At 40.3% G+C, this 25,713-nt stretch overlaps 2 protein-coding genes across 2 annotated transcripts in view; one reads left to right on the top strand and one right to left on the bottom strand.

The window, feature by feature from the left end:
* Positions 1–25,713, top strand: part of RNF169 (ring finger protein 169) — a 158,000-nt gene that overhangs the window by 91,893 nt on the left and 40,394 nt on the right. The gene's annotated exons all lie outside the window — the stretch shown is intronic.
* On the bottom strand, positions 203–850 carry LOC143644501 (small ribosomal subunit protein uS15m-like). Its single transcript, XM_077113572.1, has one exon. It carries the CDS (start codon positions 787–789, stop codon positions 259–261), a length of 531 nt encoding a protein of 176 aa, XP_076969687.1. The 5' UTR covers positions 790–850; the 3' UTR covers positions 203–258.

Here is a 25,713-nt window from a genome sequence, read left to right as displayed (position 1 = left end):
ATCAAATCACTCTGGGATTCATTGGGGCATCACTCTGGACAAACTAACAAAATCTCATGTCCTACCTGAGATTCCAAGTACTTATGGCATTCAATCAAACTATCTACATGAGTTATATTAGGAAATGCAATAGTCAAAATATGAATTTTGTAACACATAAACATTTTTGCTTTAGTCTCACACATAAGGTGACTTTTTTTTTTTTTAATAGTTTAATATAATTTATTGGTCTTTTTTTTGGGTGTCTCTGGTTCGGCTTCAGATGGGGTTCCCAGGCTCTTCTGGCCTTGTTTTTTTCTGGGCTGCTGCTGCAGCTCTTAAGGCCCGTTTTTGCTTTTTCCGCTTTTGACTCTCCTGGAAAACCCGAATGCACAGAGCCTTCTTGGTCACCCAGCGGCGATGGGCTGTCCGGTAGTACAGAGGGGGAAAGGTGTACTCAATTCCCAGCTCCTTGCATATCTTCTCAAAGACATCATAGTTGGTCTTACGGAGGTTTTTAAGCATCTTCTTCCTCTGGTCGATGCTCATCAGCAGATAGCGCTTGTGGGCTTTGTCCTTTCGATGTTTCTGCATGTGTTCTTCATAACTGCGGATCTTGACTGTCAAGGCAACAATTCGAGCCTCCAGGGAGCTGGTGTCCTCAGGGTTTTCCAGGACCTTGTTCATCAACTGCTCTTTCTTGATTTTTAGTTTCTCCTTCTGATTGGCCATTTCCAAAGACAAGAGTCTTTTCACGACATCATCAATCTTCTCAATCCCAGGGAAATTCTGGTAGTCTTTGAGCAGCATGGAAGGGGGCAGGTCATTGTCTCGTCTGGGCTGGACCTGTTTCTAACTCCTGCTGGTCTCTATTACCAATGACATATTCCAAGTTTATTCTCGAATGCCGGTTCACATCACTGGGACCATACAGTATTTGTCCTTTAGTTTTTGGCTAGACTCACTCAGCATAATATTCTCTAGGTCCATCCATGTCATTACATGCTTCATAAGTTTATCTTGTCTTAAAGCTGCATGATATTCCATCGTATGTATATACCACAGTTTGTTTAGCCATTCTTCTATTGATGGACATTTTGGCTGTTTCCATCTCTTTGCAGTTGTAAATAACGCTGCTATAAACATTGGTGTGCAAATGTCCGTTTGTGTCTTTGCCCTTAAGTCCTTTGAGTAGATACCCAGCAATGGTATTGCTGGGTCGTATGGCAATTCTATATTCAGCTTTTTGAGGAACCACCAAACTGCCTTCCACAGTGGCTGCAGCATTTGACATTCCCACCAACAGTGAATAAGTGTGCCTCTTTCTCCACATCCTCTCCAGCACCTGTCATTCTCTGTTTTGTTGATAATGGCCATTCTGGTGGGTGTGAGATGATATCTCATTGTGGTTTTGATTTACATTTCTCTAATGGCCAGGGACATTGAGCATCTCTTCATGTGCCTTTTGGCCATTTGTATTTCCTCTTCTGAGAAGTGTCTGTTCAAGTCTTTTTCCCATTTTGTAGTTGGATTGGCTGTCTTTTTGTTGTTGAGTTGAACAATCTCTTTATAAATTCTGGATACTAGACCTTTATCTGATATGTCATTTCCAAATATTGTCTCCCATTGTGTAGGCTGTCTTTCTACTTTCTTGATGAAGTTCTTTGATGCACAAAAGTGTTTAATTTTGAGGAGTTCCCATTTCTTTCTTTCTTTCTTCAGTGCTCTTGCTTTAGGTGTAAGGTCTATAAAACTGCCTCCAATTATAAGATTTATAAGATATTTCCCTACATTTTCCTCTAACTGTTTTATGGTCTTAGACTTGGTGTTTAGATATTTGATCAATTTTGAGTTAACTTTTGTATAGGGTGTGAGATATGGGTCTTCTTTCATTCTTTTGCATGTGGATATCCAGTTCTCTAGGCACCATTTATTGAAGAGACTGTTCTGTCCCAGGTGAGTTGGCTTGACTGCCTTATCAAAGATCAACTGTCCATAGATGAGAGGGTCTGTATCTGAGCACTCTATTAATTCCATTGGTCAATATATCTATCTTTATGCCAGTACCATGCTGTTTTGACCACTGTGGCTTCATAATATGCCTTAAACTCAGGCAGCATGAGACCTCCAGCTCATTTTTTTTCTTCAAGATACTTTTAGCAATTTGGGTCACCCTGTCCTTCCAGATAAATTTGCTTATTGATTTTTCTATTTCTGAAAAGCAAGTTGTTGGGATTTTGATTGGTATTGCATTGAATCTGTAAATCAATTTAGGTAGGATTGACATCTTAACTCTATTTAGTCTTCCAATCCATAAACACGGTATGCCCTTCCATCCATTTAGGGTTTCTGTGATTTCTTTTAACAGTTTCTTGTAGTTTTCTTTGTATAGGTCTTTTGTCTCTGTAGTTAAATTTATTCCTAAGTATTTTATTCTTTTAGTTGCAATTGTAAATGGAATTCGTTTCTTGATTTCCCCCTCAGCTTGTTCATTACTAGTGTATAGAAACAGTATAGATTTTTGAATGTTGATCTTGCAACCTGCTGCTTTGCTGTACTCATTTATTAGCTCTAGTAGTTTTGCAGTGGATTTTTCAGGGTTTTCGACATATAGTATCATATCATCTGCAAACAGTGATAGTTTTATTTCTTCCTTTCCAATTTTGATGCCTTGTATTTCTTTTTCTTGTCTAATTGCTCTGGCTAGAACTTCCGACACAATGTTGAATAACAGTGGTGTTAGTGGACATCCTTGTCTTGTTCCTGATCTTAGGGGGAAAGTTTTCAGTTTTTCCCCATTGAGGATGATATTAGCTGTGGGTTTTTCATATATTCCCTTTATCATTTTAAGGAAGTTCTGTTGTATTCCTATCCTTTGAAGTGTTTTCAACAGGAAAGGATGTTGAATTTTGTCAAATGCCTTCTCTGCATCAATTGAGATGATCATGTGGTTTTTTTGCTTTGGTTTGTTGATATGATGTATTACATTATTTGATTTTCTTATGTTGAACCATCCTTGCATACCTGGGATGAATCCTACTTGGTCATGATGTATAATTATTTTAATGTGTTGCTGGATTCGATTTGCTAGAATTTTGTTGAGGATTTTTGCATCTATATTCATTAGAGAGATTAGCCTGCAGTTTTCTTTTCTTGTAATATCTTTGTCTGGCTTTGGTATGAGGGTGATTTTGGCTTCGTAGAATGATTTAGGTAGCTTTCCCTCCACTTCAATTTTTTTGAAGTTTGAGCAGGATTGGTACTAATTCTTTCTGGAATGTTTGGTAGAATTCACATGTGAAGCTGTCTGGTCCTGGACTTTTCTTTTTGGAAAGCTTTTTAATGACTGATTCAATTTCTTTACTTGTGATTGGTTTGTTGAGGTCATTTATTTCTTCTTGAGTCAAAATTGGTTGTTCATGCCTTTCTAGGAAGTTGTCCATTTCATCTACATTGTTGTATTTATTAGCATAAAGTTGTTCATAGTATCCTGCTATTACCTCCTTTATTTCTGTGGGGTCAGTGGTTATGTCTCCTCTTCCATTTCTGATCTTATTTATTTGCATCATCTCTCTTCTTTTTGTCAATCTTGCTAAGGGCCCATCAATCTTATTGATTTTCTCATAGAACCAACTTCTGGTTTTATTGATTTTCTCAATTGTTTTCATGTTCTCAATTTCATTTATTTCTGCTCTAATCTTTGTTATTTCTTTCCTTTTGCTTGCTTTGGGGTTAATTTGCTGTTCTTTCACCAATTCTTCCAAGAGGACAGTTAATTCCTGTATTTTTGCCCTTTCTTCTTCTTTTTTTAATTTATTAATTAAACAAATTAACAACCAAAAAATATTAATACATCATTCCATTCTACATATACAATCAGCAGTTCTCAATATTATCACATAGTTGCATATTCATCATTTCTTAGAACACTTGAATCAATTTACAAAAAGAAATAAAAAGACAACAGAAAAAGAAATAAAACGATGACAGAAAAAAAAGAAAAGATTATACATACCATACCCCTTACCCCTCGCTTTCATTTATCACTAGCATTTCAAACTAAATTTATTTTAACATTTGTCCCCCCTCCTCTCTTCTTTTTTGATATAGACATTTAGGGCAACAAATTTCCCTCCTAGCACTGCCTTTGCTGCATCCCATAAGTTTTGATATGTAGTGTTTTCATTTCATTTGCCTCGAGATATTTACTGATTTCTCTTGTAATTTCTTCCTTGACCCACTGGTTGTTTAAGAGTGTGTTGTTGAGCCTCCACGTATTTGTGAATTTTCTGGCTCTCTGCCTATTATTGATTTCCAACTTCATTCCTTTATGATCTGAGAAAGTGTTTTGTATGATTTCAGTCTTTTTAAATTTGTTGAGACTTGCTTTGTGACCCAGCATATGGTCTATTTTTGAGAATGATCCATAAGCACTTGAGAAAAAGGTGTATCCTGCTGTTGTGGGGTGTAATGTCCTATAAATGTCTGTTAAGTCTAGCTCATTTATTGTAATATTCAAATTCTCTGTTTCTTTATTGATCCTCTGTCTAGATGTTCTGTCCATTGATGAGAGTGGGGAATTGAAGTCTCCAACTATTATGGTATATGAGTCTATTTCCCTTTTCAGTGTTTGCAGTGTATTCCTCACGTATTTTGGGGCATTCTGGTTCAGTGCGTAAATATTTATGATTGTTATGTCTTCTTGTTTAATTGTTCCTTTTATTAGTATATAGTGTCCTTCTTTGTCTCTTTTAACTGTTTTACATTTGAAGGCTAATTTGGTGGATATTAGTATAGCTACGCCTGCTCTTTTCTGGTTGTTATTTGCATGAAATATCTTTTCCCAACCTTTCACTTTCAACCTATGTTTATCTTTGGGTCTAAGATGTGTTTCCTGTAGACAGCATATAGAAGGATCCTGTTTTTAAATCCATTCTACCAGTCTGTGTCTTTTAATTGGGGAGTTCAATCCATTAGCATTTAGTGTTATTACTGTACGGGTAGTACTTTCTTCTACCATTTTGCCTTTTGTCTTTTATATGTCATATCTAATTTTCCTTCTTTCTATACTCTTCTCCACACCTCTCTCTTCTGTTTTTTGTATCTGTCTGTAGTGCTCCTTTTAGTATTTCTTGCAGAGCTGGTCTCTTGGTCACAAATTCTCTCAGTGATTTTTTGTCTGAAAATATTTTAATTTCTCCCTCATTTTTGAAGGACAATTTTGCTGGGTATAGAATTCTTGGGGGGCAGTTTTTCTCTTTTAGTAATTTAAATATATCATCCCACTGTCTTCTCGCTTCCATGGTTTCTGCTGAGAAATCTACACATAGTCTTATTGGGTTTCCCTTGTATGTGATGGATTGCTTTTCTCTTGCTGCTTTCAAGATCCTCTTTCTGTTTGACCTCTGACATTCTGACTAGGAAGTGTCTTGGAGAATGTCTCTTTGGATCTATTCTCTTTGGGGTACGCTGCACTTCTTGGATCTGTAATTTTAAGTCTTTCATAAAAGTTGGGAAATTTTCAGTGATAATTTCTTCCATTAGTTTTTCTTCTCCTTTTCCCTTCTGTTCTCCTTCCGGGACACCCACAACACGTATATTTGTGCACTTCATATTATCATTCAATTCCCTGCATCCCTGCTCATATTTTTCCAGTTTTTTCCCTATAGTTTCTGTTTCTTGTTGGATTTCAGATGTTCCATCCTCCAGTTCACTAATCCTAACCTCTGTCTCTTGAAATCTACCGTTGTAGGTTTCCATTGTTTTTTTTTCATCTCTTCTACTGTACCTTTCATTCCCATAGGTTCTGTGATTTGTTTTTTCAGACTTTCCATTTCTTCTTTTTGCTCTTCCCTTGCCTTCTTCATATCCTCCCTCAATTCATTGATTTGGTTTTTGATGAAGTTTTCCATGTCTGTTCGTATATTCTGAATTAATTGTGTCAGCTCCTGTATCTCATTTGAATTGTTGGTTTGTTCCTTTGACTGGGCCATATCTTCAGTTTTCCTGGTGTGATTTGTTATTTTTTGCTGGCGTCTAGACATTTAACTACCTTTATTAGTTTATTCTGGAGATTGCTTTCACTTCTCTTACCTAGGGTTTTCTTGCTAGATGAGTGTTGTCTGTCTGTTCTTTGGCCTTCAGTTCAGCTTTTTCTGGACCTCTAGCTTAGGTTTTGTTTAACAAAAGATAATTTTTCAATTCTTGTTTTCTTGTTTGTTGCCCTGCTTATATGGTGCCTTTTCCCTCCCCACCCTTAGGAGGGTCTATGTAGGTATTATAAACTCCAGCCAGGTTTTCCCAGACTCAACTGGCCTCCTATCGGGGAAGGAATCACCTGTGTCAGTTTTCCCTCAGGGTGAGACCCAGCAGGTTAAGACTTTCCTGTGAAGTCTCTGGGCTCTGTTTTTCTTATCCTGCCAAGTATTGGTGCTTGTCTGCCTGCGGGTCGCACCAGCAAAAGATGTTACAGCTCCTTTAAATTTGGCAGACTCTCCCTGCTGGGGACGTGGTGGAGACAGAGGAGAGGTTGTAGGCTGATTTTAATGGCTTTAGATTGCCAAGCCCTGGGGTCTGAATTCCTTGAGGGAGGGATTCCACCTGAGTTGGGCTTCACCCCTCCCCTGGGGAAGGCACAGGTGTGAGACAGCCCTGAAAGTAGTCCGTTTCTGCCTATGCCTGGGGCAGTTACAGCCTGAGAAGTCCCACCGCTGAATCCAGAGGCTGCCAAGTCTCCATAGAAACAAAGCCACTAAAACCTCCGTTTCCTCCCCTTTCCTCTTTTTCCGTGAGCCCAATGAGTGACCTCTGCCTTGACCAGGTTTAGAGTCTCTTTCCTTTCCTTCTGAGAAGCTGCCTGTGGGGCAGGGGCACTGGGCACTGGCCGCTGCGGCTTGGGGAACTCACGGTTCTGGGGAGGCTCTCAGACGGTCCAGCTAGTCCAGACTGGGGTACGCTGTGTATTTAGTCACTGACGTGGCTCCGGGAGCTGTTCTGTACTGTTTTTGGTTATTTAGTAGTTGTCCTGGAGGATGAACTAAAACGCACACATTGCTAAGCCGCCATCTTGGCCCCTCCTTATTCCCAATTTTTCTTTCTTATGCCCGGTCCTGGATCTGGTGACCTGTGAAGTATGTGCTTTGGTCACTGTCAATGTGTTGTGGATACCCATACAAATAAGGAAGGTTTCTCAAGTCCTATTATTGATGCTTTATTCACTCATCAACATCTAAAAGCCTACAGAATGGGCTGTGTGACAGTGGCTCAGTGGCAGACCTTTTGCCTGCCATGCTGGAGACCCAGGTTCAATTCCTGGTGCCTGCCCATGTGGAAAAAAAAAAAAAGCCTAGAGAATGCTTGAAGCATTATCTATGTAGGTTAATGTTTACTCTTGTCCATTTGACAGAGGAAGGGGTTCTATATAGTTTACTTGCCAGGGTTGCCTGTCCTGCATTCCCTATAGTATCTGCCCCATATTATGAAGTAGGGGCTAGCATGGAGAGAACTCCATCGAGTGCATCTTGGATAGGCCATAAGCACATCACTGTATTTCAAAGGGAAATGTAACTTTTACATAATTTCCATTCAGTTTTAGAATGCTTATGTGCTGATTTATGGTGTAGCCAATCTTCTTGGTCGTGGTTTTCTTCAGCCCAACCAATTTTAGCTAAGGTGTTGGCTTCCACATTGCCTGGAGGCGATGTGAAGTGTGAAAATTGTTATTTTGGCATTGGAGTTTTGTGCTCTGATCCTCCCACAGGGCTTTACCCCATATATCCTTATTGGCTGTATTAGTCAGGGTTCTCTAGAGAAACACAACCAGCAGGAGGTATCTGTAAATATGAGATTTATAAAAATAGTCTTCATGCAACCCAGGGGAGCCAGTGTTGCAAGGCTGGCAACTCCAAAGAAGTTCCTCGACAGACTCTACAGGAGAGGCTGGTTGGTTGAAGAAGTGAAAATTCTCTCTTCTCCCTTAAAAGTCTTCAACTGATTGGATCAAATCCGATTGACTGGATTCTCTGTTTGCTGATGACACATCCCTAGTTGATCGTAGATGTAATCAGCCACAGATGCAATAAACTGACTGATGATTTAATAAACCAGTCTTCTGTTTTATCAGCCAGCCACAGAATATCATTGCAGTAATGGTTAGGCCAGTGCTTACCTGACCAGACAACTGGGCCCCTTCACCTGGCTAAGTTGACACCTGAACCTAACTCTCACACCAGCTATGGTCCATTTCTCCTGTTTCCACTCTCTCATGGAGAGAGTCAAATCACAATACATGGCCCAGCTGTTAGTCTATATGGAGATCAGCATAGGTTCTTGGATTAGACCATCCAGATTGCATGTAGCTCCCCCCACTGACTGCTCAGATGTTCTTCTTTATCCATCCATATTGTGTCTGTAGTTATTTGAACTGTGATGGCTCACCATCGGCAGGGTTGTCCTCTACAAGAATCATCAGTATACCAGGCATCTTCCAATGAGTCTCCTACACCCTCTATTATTGATGTTACTTTCTCTATTACTAGAATGAATGGTGTGCTGGTTTGAAAGGATTTATGTACCCTAGAAAAGCCATATTTTAATCCTAATCAATCTTGTGGGAGCAACCTTTTAACCCCTATTCAGTACTATAGGTTGGAAACTTGATTAAGTTATCTCCACGGAGATGTGACTCGACCCGTTTCAGGTGGGTCTTGATTACTTTACTAGAATCCTTTAAAAGAGGAAGCCTTTTGGAGAAAGCCTGAGAATGACAAGAGAACCAGAGAGTCTACCAGCCAGCAACTTTTGGAGATGAAGAAGAAGGTCCCCAAGGAGCTTCACAAAGCAAGAGGCCTGGAGAAGAAGCTGGTAGATGTCACCATGTTTGCCATGTGCCTTTCCAGTTGAGAGAGAAACCCTGAACTTCATCAGCCTTTCTTGAGCAATGGTAACCTCTTGTTGGTGCCTTAATTTGGACATTTTTATAGACTTGCTATAATTGGGACATTTTTTTGGCTTCAGGACCATAAACTAGCAATTTACTAAATTCCTCTTTTTAAAAACCATTCTAGTTCTGGTATATCACATTCTGGCAGCTAGCAAACTAGAATGCAGTGGTGTAGAGGAGTTTGGATTCTCTGCATAAGTCACTGGCCCCAATAATTTATTCAGATAGTGGGCTAGGATGGAGAGAAGTCCATTGTTGTAAATAAGCATTCCATTTTTGTAGTGTGCTAGTCTGTGCACAAGCACTTTTGGGTCAAATACAAGTGTCTTTAACCCATCCACTTACTGGCAAAGTCATTGTTACAGAATCAGTTTGCATAAAAGCAAAATATACTGGTAACAGTTGTTTTTTTTATTTTTACATGGGCAGGCACCGGGAATCAAACCCGGGTCCTTGGGCATGGCAGGCAAGCACTCTTACCTGCTGAGCCACCGTGGCCCACCTGGTAACAGTTGTTTTTAAGATAGGATTTTATCATTGTTCTGTTCCTTTTCATAGCTGGGACCTGAACCCAAGTGGTACTCACTTTGTTTTGTTTTTGCCACAGGCCCCACCTGAACCCTTCTGGGTAGCTGGCAAAATCCAGTTCACAAGCTTGCCCTTCTATTAAAGTATCTAGAGACTAGATATGTTTTACAACTAGTTTTGCTTGTTGAAATGCTTGTTCAGCCTCAGTGTTCCAATACCAGTGACCCTTCTCCCCACTTTTTAAATAAATCTATATAATGGTTGAAGTTATGAGCCAGGTAGAGTATATAAAGGATCTCCAGTGACTTAATAAGCCTATAATGACTTGAAGGTCCCTTACAGTGTGGGGAGTTAGACACATTTGTACTTTATCTGTGACCACTGCCTAAATGACCTTTGTCTCATCCAACCAAACCACCCTGTGCTGGTTTGAAAGGATATATGTCCCCTAGAAAAGCCATGTTTTAATCTAAATCCCATTTTGTAAAGACAGAATAATCCCTATTCAATACTGCATATAATTAGATCATCTCCCTGGAGATGTAACCTAATCAAGAGTGGTTGTTAAGCTGGATTAGCTGGAGGCATGTCTCCATCCATTTAGGTGGGTCTTGATTAGTTTCTGAAGTCCTATAAAAGAGGAAACATTTTGGAGAATGAGAGCAATTCAGAGAGAGCAGAGCAGAATGACACAGCCACGAGAAGCAGAGTCCATCAGCCAGCAACCTTTGGAGATGAAGAAGGAAAATGCCTCTGGGGAGCTTCATGAAACAGGAAGCCAGGAGAAGAAGCTAGCAGATGACACTGTGTTTGTCATGTGCCCTTCCAGATGACAGAGGAACCCTGACCGTGTTCACAATGTACCTTTCCAAATGAGAGAGAAATACTGACTGTGTTCACCATATGCCTTCTCACTTGAGAGAGAGAGACTCTGAACTTCATCGGCCTTCTTGAACCAAGGTATCTTTCCCTGGATGCCTTTGATTGGACATTTCTATAGACTTATTTTAATTGGGACATTTTCTTGGCTTTAGAACTGTAAACTAGCAATTTATTAAATTCCCCTTTTTAAAAGCCATTCCATTTCTGGTATATTGCAGTCCGGCAGCTAGCAAACTAGAACACACTCTTAGGAATTTTACATACCATCTGGACCCCTGGATCTTGACATTGTTGATCGTCCTTCCTTGGCTCATTAAAAGGTGCTGTAATGGTGGAGATGACATTTCTAGGATTGTAATACTATCAGAAGTAAGCATAATATTGTCAATATAATCAAACACAGCAACATTTGATGTCTTTTCCCATCTTGCTAGATCAGCTGCCACCATTCCTTGACAGATGGTGGAACTATGTAGGTACCCTTGGGCAAAATCTAGAAAGTCACTGCCACCCTCCCCACATAAATGCAAATTGATCTTGGCTATCTTCAGCTAGTGGGATACTGAAAAAGGTATTAGCTAAATCTAATACATAGTGAACTCTCCTGACTGTGCTGATAAGTTATAAAGAAACATTGCGATATTTGGCACTGTGGCATGAATAAGAGGAACAACAACCTTATTTAGTTCTCGATAATGAACTCATTCTCCCAACTACCATCAGGTTTTTTCACTGGCCATATGGGCCTATGAAAGGGTTTTTTGCTGGCCACTTTGGCCAGTCCTTTTAATGTTTAACTGAATTCAGCATGTCTGCCCTGGAGGCAATATTATTTGGTATGGGTGACTCTCCTAGGTGGAGGCAGATATATTGGGGACCAATGAGCAGCACTCTGTTTAATTGATTTCACCATTTGGAAGCAAAGATGAAATTCACTAGTTGTGGTGGAAAGGTCTAGGTCTTGTAACACATCCACCTTTAATAAATATTTGGCTTGAATAGGATGTGAGATCTTGTTGGGTTGTCCAGGTTAGTGTGATGCCCTGATAAATCCCAGAGTAATTTGGGCAGTGAATAAAGAGGTATTTGCAAAATCCCTTTGGGGGAATGGGGAGAAGGGAGGAAATATTCAGCTTCTCCATTTAGAGAATTTCTGATATGTTTGCAAGCAGTGGGGACAACCAAATCAGTAGGATGAGCCCTCAGTCTTGGGGTTCACCCCTATGGAACTTATTCCTGCAAAGGATAGACTATGCCTACTTAAAATTATGCATAAGAGACACCCCCAGAGAACCTCTTTTGTTGTTCAGATGTGGCCTCTCTAAATCAGCTTGGCAGATGAACTCACTGCCCTCCCCCCTACATGGGACATAACTCCAAGAGATGTAAATCTCCCTGGTAAAGTGGGACAGAACTCCTGGGATTTGCTGGGACCTGGCATCATGGGATTGAGAAAGTCTTCTTGACCAAAAAGGGAAAGAGGAATGAGACAAAATAAAGTTTTGGTGGCTGAGAGAGTTCAAACAGGATCGAGAGATTATCCTGGAGATTATCCTTATGCATTATCTAGATACCCCTTTTTAGTTAATGGTGAATTGGAGTGGCTGGAGAAATTACCTGGAACTGTTGAGCTATGCTCTAAGTAGCCTTGATTCTTGAAGACAATTGTTTAACAATATAGCTTTTACAGTGTGACTGTGTGGTTGTGAAAACCATGTGTCTGATGCTCCTTTTATTCAGGGTATGGATAGATGAGTAAAAAAATATGGATAATAAATAAATAAATAATGGGGGAGGTGATGGTTAGGTTCTGGTGTCAACTTGGCCAAGTGATTATACCCAGTTGTCTGGTCAGGCAAAACCTGGCCTGACCATTGCTGCAAGGATATTTTGTGGCTGGTTGATAAATTGGAAGGCTGGTGTATTAAATCATCAGTTAGTTGATTGCACCTGTGGCTGAGTAGAATCAACTAAGGTATGCCTCCCACAACAATATAGTCCAATCAGTCTAAGGCTTTTAAGGGAGAGGAGAAACTCTTTCACTGCTTCTTCAGCCAGGAGCTTTTCCTGTGAAGTTCTTCTAGACCCTTCATCGGGGCTACCAGCTTCACAGCCTGCCCTACAGATTTTGGACTTTTCCATTTCCACGGTTGCTAAAACAGATGAAATATTTGACTGTAAACTTCCCTCCTGTAACCTCATCAGCAAGTTCTCTAAGTAAAAAGAGGGAAACAACAGACAATGCCCTGTTTTGAGGAGAATACACATCTCAACTCCAGCAACAACATGCCACAACAGGGGCAGAAACATTGGAAGTTTCTCTCCTACTCTCCTCAGCTCAGTGTTCCCATAGGCAGAGAGGAAAGTACTTTGGGTTTAAAGTAAAACCAAAGACCTTAAAAGAAGGGGAAGAAACACTTCAGACTGTAGGTGGTTTATTATCCTCAAACAAGGACTGTGCCTAAGCCCACATCTCCACCAGAAGTCCAAAGACCCTCCATTTTCAATGTTATTTACTGCTCTGATAACTTAGGAATGCAGAATAATGAAGCTGGTTTCCTGAAGAGATAATGGACCTTTACAGCCCTAGTGGGTACTCAAAAAATCTTTGCTGAATGAATGAATAAACCTCATCTCAGTTGTACTGGTTTTAACTTTGTATTGTGTTTGTATAGTGACTGAAATAGTTTAAAGCTTTTGTGATATTGTAATGTTGTGTATGGGAAAAAACATGTCTTTTTTAGGGTCCAGAAGGTGGAATGTGCTGGTTTGAAATTATTATGTACCCCAGAAAAGCCATGTTTTAATCCAGATCCAGTGTTGTGGGAACAACTGTTTCTTTAAATCCTGATTCAATAATGTAGGTTGGAAGCTTTTGATTAGATTATCTCCATGGAGATGTGACACATCCTGTTGTGGGTGTGAACTTTTGAATAGATGGAGTTTTTACTGCACCCATTCCATGTGGGTCTTGATTAGTTTACTGGAATCCTTTAAGAGAGGAAACATTTTGGAGACAGTCAGAAATGACAGAAGCCTCAGAGCCGACAGAAACTTCACAGCAGAGCTAATACAGATGCAGACACATGGAGAACAGAAACACAAATGTTTGGAGATGCTTGGAGCCTGCAGACATTGCCATGAAATGTTAAGCAAGTCAGAACTTGAAGACAGCCAAGGAAAGCCAAGAGATGAAAGCCAGGCCTGTAGAAGTAAAGTGAGGAACCCCCACAGGAACTGAGGCTGAATGCAATGGAATCCAGGAGCAAGGGACCAGCAGATGCCAGCCATATGACTACCCAGGTGACAAAAGGTGTCCCTGACCCATCGGCCTTTCTTGAGTGAAGGTAACCTCATGTTGGTGCCTTAATTTGGACACTTTCACTTTATTAGAACTGTAAACTTGTAACTTATTAAATTCCCCTTTTTAAAAGCCATTCCAGTTTTGGTATATCGTTTTCCGGCAGCTTACAAACAAAAACAGTTTGGTACTGGATAAGTTGGGTGCTGCTGCAGTTTGCAAATACCAAACATGTTGGAACAGTTTTTTTAAATGGATAAGGGGAAGATTTTGGAAGAACTGCGAGGAGCTTGATGGAGAAGGCCTAAAATGCTTTGAAGAAACTGTTGGTATAAATGGAACCACTGCCAGTCTGGACAGAAAGGGACAGAAAAAGGACAAATTGGAGTTTGCAAAGTGAGACAATGGAAGCTTAAGTCTGAAGCCAAGAAACCTCGGGCCAGGAGAGTGGAGCCACCCATATATGTGGAGAGGGTGATTTTTGTCCTGGGAGCAGATGGTGGATCTTCTACTTCATTGCTCAGGAAGAGTTGTGACACACCAGGCATTGGAGAGGGTGGAGCACATGAACCAGGGATTGGTGGATCCTGGCTGCCATCCCATTATTCTGGAGGGGTTGAACTTATACCAGGAGATGGCAGAGATCCCAGGTGCTGCCTTGAAGCTTGGAGAGGGTGGAGCCAAGAAAAAGGTGGTCTCCCCAGTGTCCCCCAAGATTGCAACCACCAGTGTTTGGAGAGATCAAAGCCACTGTGTAGGCCCTTAGAAAGAGTGGGACTGCCACTTTCTAAAGCTGGAGCATAAATGACTTTCAAACTTTGAAATCCAGTGGAGTTTGCCCTGTAGGTTTTCAGAACTGTTTGGGCCGGTGACCCTGGTGTTCCTTTTGATTTCTCCCTATGGTAATGACAACATGTATTCTATAACTGTCCCTCTTTTGTATATTGATGACAGATAATTTGTTCTGAGTTTCACAGGTCCAGAGGCAGAAGAGAATTTTTGCCTTAGGATAGGCCATGCCTGTAGCTGACTTTGTTGACATTTTGTACTGGTTTTAACTTTGTATTGTATTTGTATTGTTGCTGAGATGATTTAAGGCTTTTGAGATATTATGATGAAACCAATGTATTTTTATATGGAAAAATTTACTGCATTGTATGCAGGACCAATGATAGTTGCCAAGTTGACAAGGAGTGGACATATGGTAGTTAGGTTCAGGTGTTAACTTAGCCAGGTGATGATGCCTCATTGTTCTGTTTCTGTGGACTTAAATAATCAGCATGTGAAATTCATCTATGGCTGATTACATTTGTGGTTGGCTAAGGAGAGTGCCTTCCACAATGAGTGAGGTTTAATTTAATTAGCTGGGGGCTAATCTTACATCTCGCAGCTCAGCCTAGACATTTGGAGATGCAGAAAGGAATCTCCCCGGGAAAGAACATTGGAACCCAGAAGCCAGGAGAGAAGGCCAGTAAACGTTGCTGTGTGCCTTCCATGTAAGAGAGACCCAGATGAGAGCTAGCTGCCTTTCCTCTGAAGCACTATAAATTTTTAACTAAATAAATCCCCTTATTAAGGCCGATCCATCTCTGGTGTGTTGCATTCTGGCAGCTTTAGTAAACCAAAACACGGGGATAAGGTGGAAAATAAATTGGGTAGATGGAAATACTATTGGTCAATGAGAGGGGGGGTAAGGGGTGTGGGATGTATGAGTTTTTTTCTGTTTCTTTTTCTGTAGTGATGCAAATGTTCCAAAAGTGATCATGGTGGTAAATAGCCAACTGTGATAATATTGTGAGCCACTGATTGTGCACCATGTATGGACTGTATGTGTATGAAGATTTGTCAATAAAAATATTAAAAATAAATAAAAATAAATATTCAGGAATGAAGAGATATGCTTTCGGGGAGGGGGTGAGGTGCCCAGTTTGCAATGTTAGGGGAGTTTTGAACTACTTATATAGTTTTCCCCCTATACCAACATATCCCTTTTAGGGGCCCATTAAATAACTGAGGATTCCTGTAGAGGAGTGTTCTGTCTGCTCCAGGATCAATAAGGGCTTTAATATGCAGATGGTTGGTTGGAGACCAGCAGACATCTAGCTCTATGTGAGGCCTCTAATCGCCTGCCATCGCTGGTATTTGCAGGAGACCATGGCCCCATCTCTGGTCTTCATGGGCAGGGGCTTGTACAACCCCTTATACCAGACTTACTTTCCTTGGGGGGTGCTGCGGGAGTGATAATTGTTGGCACAGATTTAGATGTAGGCAAAGGCTTTATTTTTTTTTCCTTGGGCAGCTTTTGCCAGAGTCCTACTAATATAGCATTAGATTATCTTTTCTGTTGGTGAACCTGTGGCAATTAAATCAGTCCATTTTTTTTATGAGTTACATGTACAGGCACCCTCTGCTCCTTCCCTTGCCAGGTCTCTTTGGATATTTTCCTTATTCCTCATTGTCTCACCTAAGGCTGCTGTTGCCTGTGCCACCCCATAAATGGCCTGGCCAACTAGTGGGCTTAGAATAGCTACTAATGTCCCATACCAGGCTGGAGGCACGGTTTGAAGGATTTTATCCTTCATGCTGGCTGTGAACAGCTCCTCATAAGATCTACAAAGTGTTCAGTGTTTACTGCATGCTTCATTCCTGATTCTCTGACTATATTCTGTAATTCTTTCATAGATAACCATTTGCCTATTGTGGACTGCATATCCCCCTCATTAGGCCAGGCCAATTTTTCAGCCAAAAGGTACCACACTAAGAAATTTTGAATGCCATCAGGTCTTTCCATGCCTGGTAAAGATGCTGATGAAGTGAGGGATGTGTAATTATGCTAGCCGATTTTTTTTCTCTTTCCATGCCTGAAAACAGTTCCATCTCCTATGTCCCATAATCTTAGTAAACAAGCAGCTATGCTCTCTTGGCCCTTTCGTTTAAACTTTTCTATTATTCTACTAATTCTGCGAGCTAGACTTCCTCGTTCCTGTTTGCTTCTTGCTAGTATCTCTTCCCCAGGGTCACCAGGTTCCCTGGTTAGTTTCATTTTTTTATTAATTAAAAAAAAAATTAACACAACATTTAAAAATCATTCCATTCTACATATGCAATCAGTAATTCTTAATATCATCACATAGGTGTATGGTCATCATTTCTCAGTACATATGCATCGATTTAGAGAAAGAAATAGCAAGACAACAGAAAAAGAAATAAAATGATAACACAGAGAGAAAACAAAAATAAAAATAAAAAGTACAAAAATATATAAGAAAAAACAAAACAAAACAAAAACAAAAAAAAAACTATAGCTCAGATGCAGCTTCATTCAGCGTTCCAACATAATTACATTACAATTAGGCAGTATTGTGCTGACCATTTTTTTTTTAGAAATCATACCATTCTACATATGCAATCAGTAATTTTTTTTTTTTGTGCTGACCATTTTTTTTTTTTTAGACATCATACCATTCTACATATGCAATCAGTAATTCTTAACATCATCACATAGATGCATGATCATCGTTTCTTAGTACATTTGCATCAGTTTAGAAGAACTAGCAATATAACCGAAAAAGATATAGAGTGTTAATATAGAGAAAAAAATATAAAAGTAATAATAGTAAGAACAAAACAAAACAAAACAAAACAAAAACCTATAGCTCGGATGCAGCTTCATTCAGTGTTTTAACATGATTACTTTACAATTAGGTATTATTGTGCTGTCCATTTTTGAGTTTTTGTATCTAGTCCTATTGCATAGTCTGTATCCCATCAGCTCCAATTACCCATTATCTTACCCTGTTTCTAACTCCTGCTGAACTCTGTTACCAATGACATATTCCAAGCTTATTCTCGAGTGTTGATTCACATCATTGGGACCATACAGTATTTGTCTTTTAGTTTTTGGCTAGACTCACTCAGCATAATGTTCTCTAGGTCCATCCATGTTATTACATGCTTCATAAGTTTATCCTGCCTTAAAGCTGCATAATATTCCATCATATGTATATACCACAGTTTGTTTAGCCACTCGTCTGTTGATGGACATTTTGGCTGTTTCCATCTCTTTGCAATTGTAAATAACGCTGCTATAAACATTGCTGTGCAAATGTCTGTTTGAGTTTTTGCCCTTAATTCCTTTGAGTAGATTCCCAGCAATGGTATTGCTGGGTCGTATGGCAATTCTATATTCAGCTTTTTGAGGAACCGCCCAACTGCCTTCCACAGTGGTTGCACCATTTGACATTCCCACCAACAGTGGATAAGTGTGCCTCTTTCACCGCATCCTCTCTGGCACTTGTCATTTTCTGTTTTGTTGATAATGGCCATTCTGGTGGGTGTGAGATGATATCTCATTGTGGTTTTGATTTGCATTTCTCTAATGGCCAGGGACATTGAGCATCTCTTCATGTGTCTTTTGGCCATTTGTATTTCCTCTTCTGAGAGGTGTCTATTCAAGTCTTTTTCCCATTTTGTAATTGGGTTGGCTGTCTTTTTGTTGTTGAGTTGAACAATCTCATTATAAATTCTGGATACTAGACCTTTATCTGATATGTCATTTCCAAATATTGATTCCCATTGTGTAGGCTGTCTTTCTACTTTCTTGATGAAGTTCTTTGATGCACAAAAGTGTTTAATTTTGAGGAGTTCCCATTTATTTATTTCCTTCTTCAGTGCTCTTGCTTTAGGTGTAAGGTCCATAAAACCGCCTCCAATTGTAAGATTCATAAGATATCTCCCTATATTTTCCTCTAGCTGCTTTATGGTCTTAGACCTAATGTTTAGATCTTTGATCCATTTTGAGTTAACTTTTGTATAGGGTGTGAGATATGGGTCTTCTTTCATTCTTTTGCATATGGATATCCAGTTCTCTAGGCACCATTTATTGAAGAGACTGTTCTGTCCCAGGTGAGTTGGCTTGACTGCCTTATCAAAGATCAAATGTCCATAGATGAGAGGGTCTATATCTGAGCCCTCTATTCGATTCCATTGGTCGATATATCTATCTTTATGCCAATACCATGCTGTTTTGACCACTGTGGCTTCATAATATGCCTTAAAGTCAGGCAGTGCAAGACCTCCAGCTTCGTTTTTTTTCCTCAAGATGTTTTTAGCAATTCGGGGCACCCTGCCCTTCCAGATAAATTTGCTTATTGGTTTTTCTATTTCTGAAAAGCAAGTTGTTGGGATTTTGATTGGTATTGCGTTGAATCTGTAAATCAATTTAGGTAGGATTGACATCTTAACTATATTTAGTCTTCCAATCCATGAACACGGTATGCCCTACCATCTGTTTAGGTCTTCTGTGATTTCTTTTAGCAGTTTTTTGTAGTTTTCTTTATATAGGTTTTTTGTCTCGTTAGTTAAATTTATTCCTAGGTATTTTATTCTTTTAGTTGCAATTGTAAATGGAATTCGTTTCTTGATTTCCCCCTCCGCTTGTTCATTGCTAGTGTATAGAAATGCTACAGATTTTTGAATGTTGATCTTGTAACCTGCTACTTTGCTGTACTCATTTATTAGCTCTAGTAGTTTTGTTGTGGATTTTTCCGGGTTTTCGACGTATAGTATCATATCGTCTGCAAACAGTGATAGTTTTACTTCTTCCTTTCCAATTTTGATGCCTTGTATTTCTTTTTCTTGTCTAATTGCTCTGGCTAGAACCTCCAACACAATGTTGAATAATAGTGGTGATAGTGGACATCCTTGTCTTGTTCCTGATCTTAGGGGGAAAGTTTTCAATTTTTCCCCATTAAGGATGATATTAGCTGTGGGTTTTTCATATATTCCCTCTATCATTTTAAGGAAGTTCCCTTGTATTCCTATCCTTTGAAGTGTTTTCAACAGGAAAGGATGTTGAATCTTGTCAAATGTCTTCTCTGCATCAATTGAGATGATCATGTGATTTTTCTGCTTTGATTTGTTGCTATGGTGTATTACATTAATTGATTTTCTTATGTTGAACCATCCTTGCATACCTGGGATGAATCCTACTTGGTCATGATGAATAATTCTCTTAAATTGTTGTTGGATACGATTTGCTAGAATTTTATTGAAGATTTTTGCATCTATATTCATTAGAGAGATCGGCCTGTAGTTTTCTTTTCTTGTAATATCTTTGCCTGGTTTTGGTATGAGGGTAATGTTGGTTTCATAGAATGAATTAGGTAGTTTTCCCTCCGCTTCGATTTTTTTGAAGAGTTTGAGGAGAGTTGGTACTAATTCTTTCTGGAATGTTTGATAGAATTCACATGTGAAGCCGTCTGGTCCTGGACTTTTCTTTTTAGGAAGCTTTTGAATGACTGATTCAATTTCTTTACTTGTGATTGGTTTGTTGAGGTCATCTATGTCTTCTTGAGTCAAAGTTGGTTGTTCATGTCTTTCCAGGAACCCGTCCATTTCCTCTAAATTGTTGTATTTATTAGCGTAAAGTTGTTCATAGTATCCTGTTACTACCTCCTTTATTTCTGTGAGGTCAGTAGTTATGTCTCCTCTTCCATTTCTGATCTTATTTATTTGCGTCCTCTCTCTTCTTCTTTTTGTCAATCTTGCTAAGGGCCCATCAATCTTATTGATTTTCTCATAGAACCAACTTCTGGCCTTATTGATTTTCTCTATTGTTTTCATGTTTTCAATTTCATTTATTTGTGCTCTAATCTTTGTTATTTCTTTCCTTTTGCTTGCTTTGGGGTTAGCTTGCTGTTCTTTCTCCAGTTCTTCCAAATGGATAGTTAATTCCTGAATTTTTGCCTTTTCTTCTTTTCTGATATAGGCATTTAGAGCAATAAATTTCCCTCTTAGCACTGCCTTTGCTGCGTCCCATAAGTTTTGATATGTTGTGTTTTCATTTTCATTCGCCTCGAGGTATTTGCTAATTTCTCTAGCAATTTCTTCTTTGACCCACTTGTTGTTTAAGAGTGTGTTGTTGAGCTTCCAGGTATTTGTGAATTTTCTGGCACTCCGCCTATTATTGATTTCCAACTTCATTCCTTTATGATCCGAGAAAGTGTTGTGTATGATTTCAATCTTTTTAAATTTGTTAAGACTTGCTTTGTGACCGAGCATATGGTCTATCTTTGAGAATGATCCATGAGCACTTGAGAAAAAGGTGTATCCTGCTGTTGTGGGATGTAATGTCCTATAAATGTCTGTTAAGTCTAGCTCATTTATACTAATATTCAGATTCTCTATTTCTTTATTGATCCTTTGTCTAGATGTTCTGTCCATTGATGAGAGTGGTGAATTGAAGTCTCCACCTCTTATGGTATATGAGTCTATTTCCCTTTTCAGTGTTTGCAGTGTATTCCTCATGTATTTTGGGGCATTCTGGTTCGGTGCGTAAATATTTATGATTGTTATGTCTTCTTGTTTAATTGTTCCTTTTATTAGTAGATAGTGTCCTTCTTTGTCTCTTTTAACTGTTTTACATTTGAAGTCTAATTTGTTGGATATTAGTATAGCCACTCCTGCTCTTTTCTGGTTGTTATTTGCATGAAATATCTTTTCCCAACCTTTCACTTTCAACCTATGTTTATCTTTGGGTCTAAGATGTGTTTCCTGTAGACAGCATATAGAAGGATCCTGTTTTTTAATCCATTCTGCCAATCTATGTCTTTTGATTGGGGAATTCAGTCCATTGACATTTAGTGTTATTACTGTTTGGATAATATTTTCCTCTAACATTTTGCCTTTTGTATTATATATATCATATCTGATTTTCTTTCTTTCTACACTCTTCTCCATACCTCTCTCTTCTGTCTTTTTGTATCTGACTCTAGTGCTCCCTTTAGTATTTCTTGCAGAGCTGGTTTCTTGGTCACAAATTCTCCTAGTGACTTTTTGTCTGAGAATGTTTTAATTTCTCCCTCATTTTTGAAGGATAATTTTGCTGGATATAGGAGTCTTGGTTGGCAGTTTTTCTCTTTTAGTATTTTAAATATATCATCCCACTGTCTTCTAGCTTCCATGGTTTCTGCTGAGAAATCTACACATAGTCTTATTGGGTTTCCCTTGTATGTGATGGATTGTTTTTCTCTTGCTGCTTTCAAAATCCTCTCTTTCTCTTTGACCTCTGACATTCTACTTAGTAAGTGTCTTGGAGAACGCCTATTTGGGTCTAATCTCTTTGGGGTGCGCTGCACTTCTTGGATCTGTAATTTTAGGTCTTTCATAAGAGTTGGGAAATTTTCAGTGATAATTTCTTCCATTAGTTTTTCTCCTCCTTTTCCCTTCTCTTCTCCTTCTGGGACACCCACAACACGTATATTTGTGTGGTTCATATTGTCCTTGAGTTTCCTGATACCCTGTTCAAATTTTTCCATTCTTTTCCCGATAGTTTCTGTTTCTTTTTGGAATTCAGATCTTCCATCCTCCAAATCACTAATTCTGTCTTCTGTCTCTTTAAATCTATCATTGTAGGTATCCATTATTTTTCCATCTTTGCTACTTTATCCTTCACTTCCATAAGTTCTGCAATTTGTTTTTTCAGTTTTTCTATTTCTTCTTTTTGTTCAGCCCATGTCTTCTTCATGTCCTCCCTCAATTTATCGATTTCATTTTTGAAGAGGTTTTCCATTTCTGTTCGTATATTCAGCATTAGTTGTCTCAGCTCCTGTATCTCATTTGAGCTATTGGTTTGTTCCTTTGACTGGGCCATATTCTCAATCTTTTGAGTGTGGACAGTTATCTTCTGCTGCTGGCGTCTGGGCATTTATTCAGCTTTCTCTGGGTGTCGGACCCAGCAAGGTGTAAGATTTTTCTGTGAAATCTCTGGGATCTGTTTTTCTTATCTTGCCCAGTAGGTGGCGCACGTGGCACACGTTTGTCTCAAGTGTTTGGAATGGGTCTCCCCCGCTCACCGATCTCCGCGGCCTGGAGATTTCCGATCCAATTCTCTCCGTTGGTTCAGGGGCCGCGTGTGGTGGGGGCGTCAGCTGCCGCGGCTTGAGGGGACCCTGTGGCTGGTCGTGGGCTGCAGCGGGCCTGGGGGATTCCCCACCGGACCAGGAAGCCTCCCGCGGTGGGGGGGGCACCGCGGCTTGGATAGCCCTCTGATCCGAGACTCGTAGCCACGGACTCGAAGCCGAGACTCGAAGCCACCCGCAAAAGAGGGGCGCCGGCTGCCTCGGCTTGGGAAACTTGCCTCTCCGATACTCTTAGCCGGCCTGGGAAGGAGGGAGGGAGTAGCTCCGACCGCCGCAGCTACCGCTGCTCGGGAAATCGCGCGCCGCTCGGGGGTCTCACCGCAGCCGAGTCTCGCAGTCAGACTAGCCAGTCCAGACTTTGGATAGCCCTCTGATCCGAGACTCGTAGTCGCGGACTCGAAGCTGAGACTCGAAGCCGCCCGCAAAAGAGGGGCGCCGGCTATCTCGGCTTGGGAAACTTACCTCTCCGATACTCTCAGCCGGCCCGGGAAGGAGGGAGGGAGTAGCTCCGACCGCTGCAGCTGCCGCTGCTCGGGAAATCGCACGGCGCTCGGGGGTCTCACCGCAGCTGAGTCTCGCAGTCAGACTAGCCAGTCCAGGCTTTGGATAGCCCTCTGATCCGAGACTCGTAGCCGCGGACTCGAAGCCGAGACTCGAAGCCGCCCGCAAAAGAGGGGCGCCGGTCGCCTTGGCTTAGGAAACTTGCCTCTCCGAGACTCTCAGCCGGCCCGGGAAGGAGGGAGGGATTAGCTCTGACCGCCGCAGCTGCCGCTGCTCGGGAAATCACGCGCTGCTCAGGAATCTCACTGCAGCCGAGTCTCGCAGTCAGACTAGCCAGTCCAGACTGGGTTACGCTGTGTGTCCATTCCCTGCCGTAGCCCCGGGAGCTGTTCTGTACTGTTTCTGTTCACCTATTAGTTGATTTGGGGTCGGAGGAACTAAGACGCATGTACCTTACTAAGCCGCCATCTTGGATCTCTAGTTTCATTTTTGTAGTGATTAACGGCCTTGCTGTTGAGGCTCATCTTCAGTTTTTATTTCCTCCTCCCGTTCTCCGTCTTCTGCACTCTCCCAGGGATCCCATGCTCTTGGATGCCAGCCTTTCCTCTGCATAACTGCTGCAACCCACCACCAAGGCAAGCGCCTCCCATGCATTTTCACCACTTTACATGCCATTACTTCTAATTGTCCCTCTGGGGTTGTACCTTTTTTGTTAGTACATTAGCACTGTTGGAACAGGCTAATCTAATATCCTTTTCTGGAGTTAAAACTTCTAATTTCGTTACTTCAGCTTCTGCTTTTAATTAGACTTTGGTAGCATATCTAATGACCCATAACAACGACAAAGCGCTTCTTTTCTTTGAGATTTCTATTTTGCCCCACAGGTTCTCCTGTAGGACAGACAACGCTCCGTCTGGTGTTTTTTGGGTGTCCCTATACTCATGCACTGGGCCGAACTGTTCTAGAAAACGAGCTACCTCCCCTCACGTACTGGAGGTTGGCCGCCCCAGGATTTACCCTGGGGATTCCTGTGTCCCTCCTCAGCTTGTTTCATTTTCATTCTCTTAGCTGGCTGGCCAATTGTTGGCTGTGAACCTATAGTACAGGTTCTGTCAAAGTTTGATGGCCATTTAAGACCACAAAATGAAGCAGGCCACTCTAAATTGCAAAATTGTGTCAGGAAACTTACAAACCGGGAGCTGGCCCTGGGTGGCCATAGGAAGTTTAGAGTAGCATTCTGTGCCACTGGGCAGGCTACAGGGGCTTAAATGGGTTAAGAACAAGGAAGGCACAGAGCCATGTCCGGAACTGCAAGTTTGTGAACATGTCTCTTTGAAGTTATTGACATGTAGCAGAAGTGTCCTAGTGCATACAGCTTTCATGCTTAGGAATGTGCACATGTGCTTTAAGATGCACTTATGGCTGGGGTAGGGTTTGCCTTATCTAGGATATATGGCTTCTCTGGTTTATGACCTCACAATTAGGGAGGGAAAATCAAACATTAAAAGAAAAAAGGGCAAAGATGTAAACAGGTGTCTTTTAAAAGAGGATTTCCAAATAGTCAATATATATATGAAAAGATGCCCAACATCTTTAGTCATCAGAGAGATGCTATACCAATGTACACCCACTGGAATGGCTAAAATATACTACTAGTACTGAGTGTTAGTAAGGCTGTGAGCAATTGTCATTTTCCTCCAACACTGCGGGAGTGTAATTAATTTGTACAACTGGTTTGGAGTATCTACTAAACTTGTACAACCATTTTGGCAGCACCTACTAAGATCGAATACGCTCATACATTATGACTTACCAGTTTTTCTTCTAGAAACAGAACAGTATGTTACCAGGATACATATTCAAGAATGTTCATAGGAGCTTATTTGTAAATAGTCAAAAATTAGAAACTACTGAAATGTCTATCCACAATAAAATAACTTTTTCTATAACTAGACAATGGAATATTATACAACAATGAGGAGAAACAGACTACTCCCAATACAAATGAATCTCACCAATAGAATGTTGAGTGAGTAAAACAATTTTATGGTTTTAGAAGCCAAGATCACTGTTACCTTTGGTTGATGAGTAGACAGAAGGGGGCCTTGGGGTGCTTACCACCAGTGTTCGTTTCTTGATCTGGGTAGTGGCTTCACAGATGTGCTCATTTTGTATAATTCATCATGCAGTACAATTATGATTTGTACACTTTTCTTGTATGTGTTATACTTAGATTAAAACTTATTTTAAAAAATTTGTAAGTACAAAAAATTAGTAAGGACAAAGATATTTTCCTCTTGAAAAAATTGTACAGTATTCTTGATAGTGTGACTGAGTATGAGTTTAATGTATAGAAGTCAATAGCTTTTCTTTCTCTACTCTAGTAGTTAGCATCTGGAAATGGAAGTATTGAAAATCCATTCCATTACAGTAGCAGATAATATCACTTTGGTGCAACCAGAGATTTTCTTGTTCAGGCTTGTAGTGCTTGCCTCTTGTTTTCATCTCTGGGGTTTCTTTGTTGTAGCTGCTGCAGTGTGCACAGTGGGAACTTACTTAAATTGTACAAGCCAAAGTGAGAGACATTTAATACCCCAAGGGGCAAACTTTTATCAGTGGTAGATGGGAGTCAATAGATATATTCTTCTTTTTTTTTAATC

The sequence above is a fragment of the Tamandua tetradactyla genome, chromosome 8, assembly GCF_023851605.1.
Source record: "Tamandua tetradactyla isolate mTamTet1 chromosome 8, mTamTet1.pri, whole genome shotgun sequence".
NCBI lineage: Eukaryota > Metazoa > Chordata > Mammalia > Pilosa > Myrmecophagidae > Tamandua > Tamandua tetradactyla.
The sequence above is the reverse complement of the archived record's forward strand: the minus strand, read 5'-3'. Positions and strand labels throughout refer to the sequence as shown.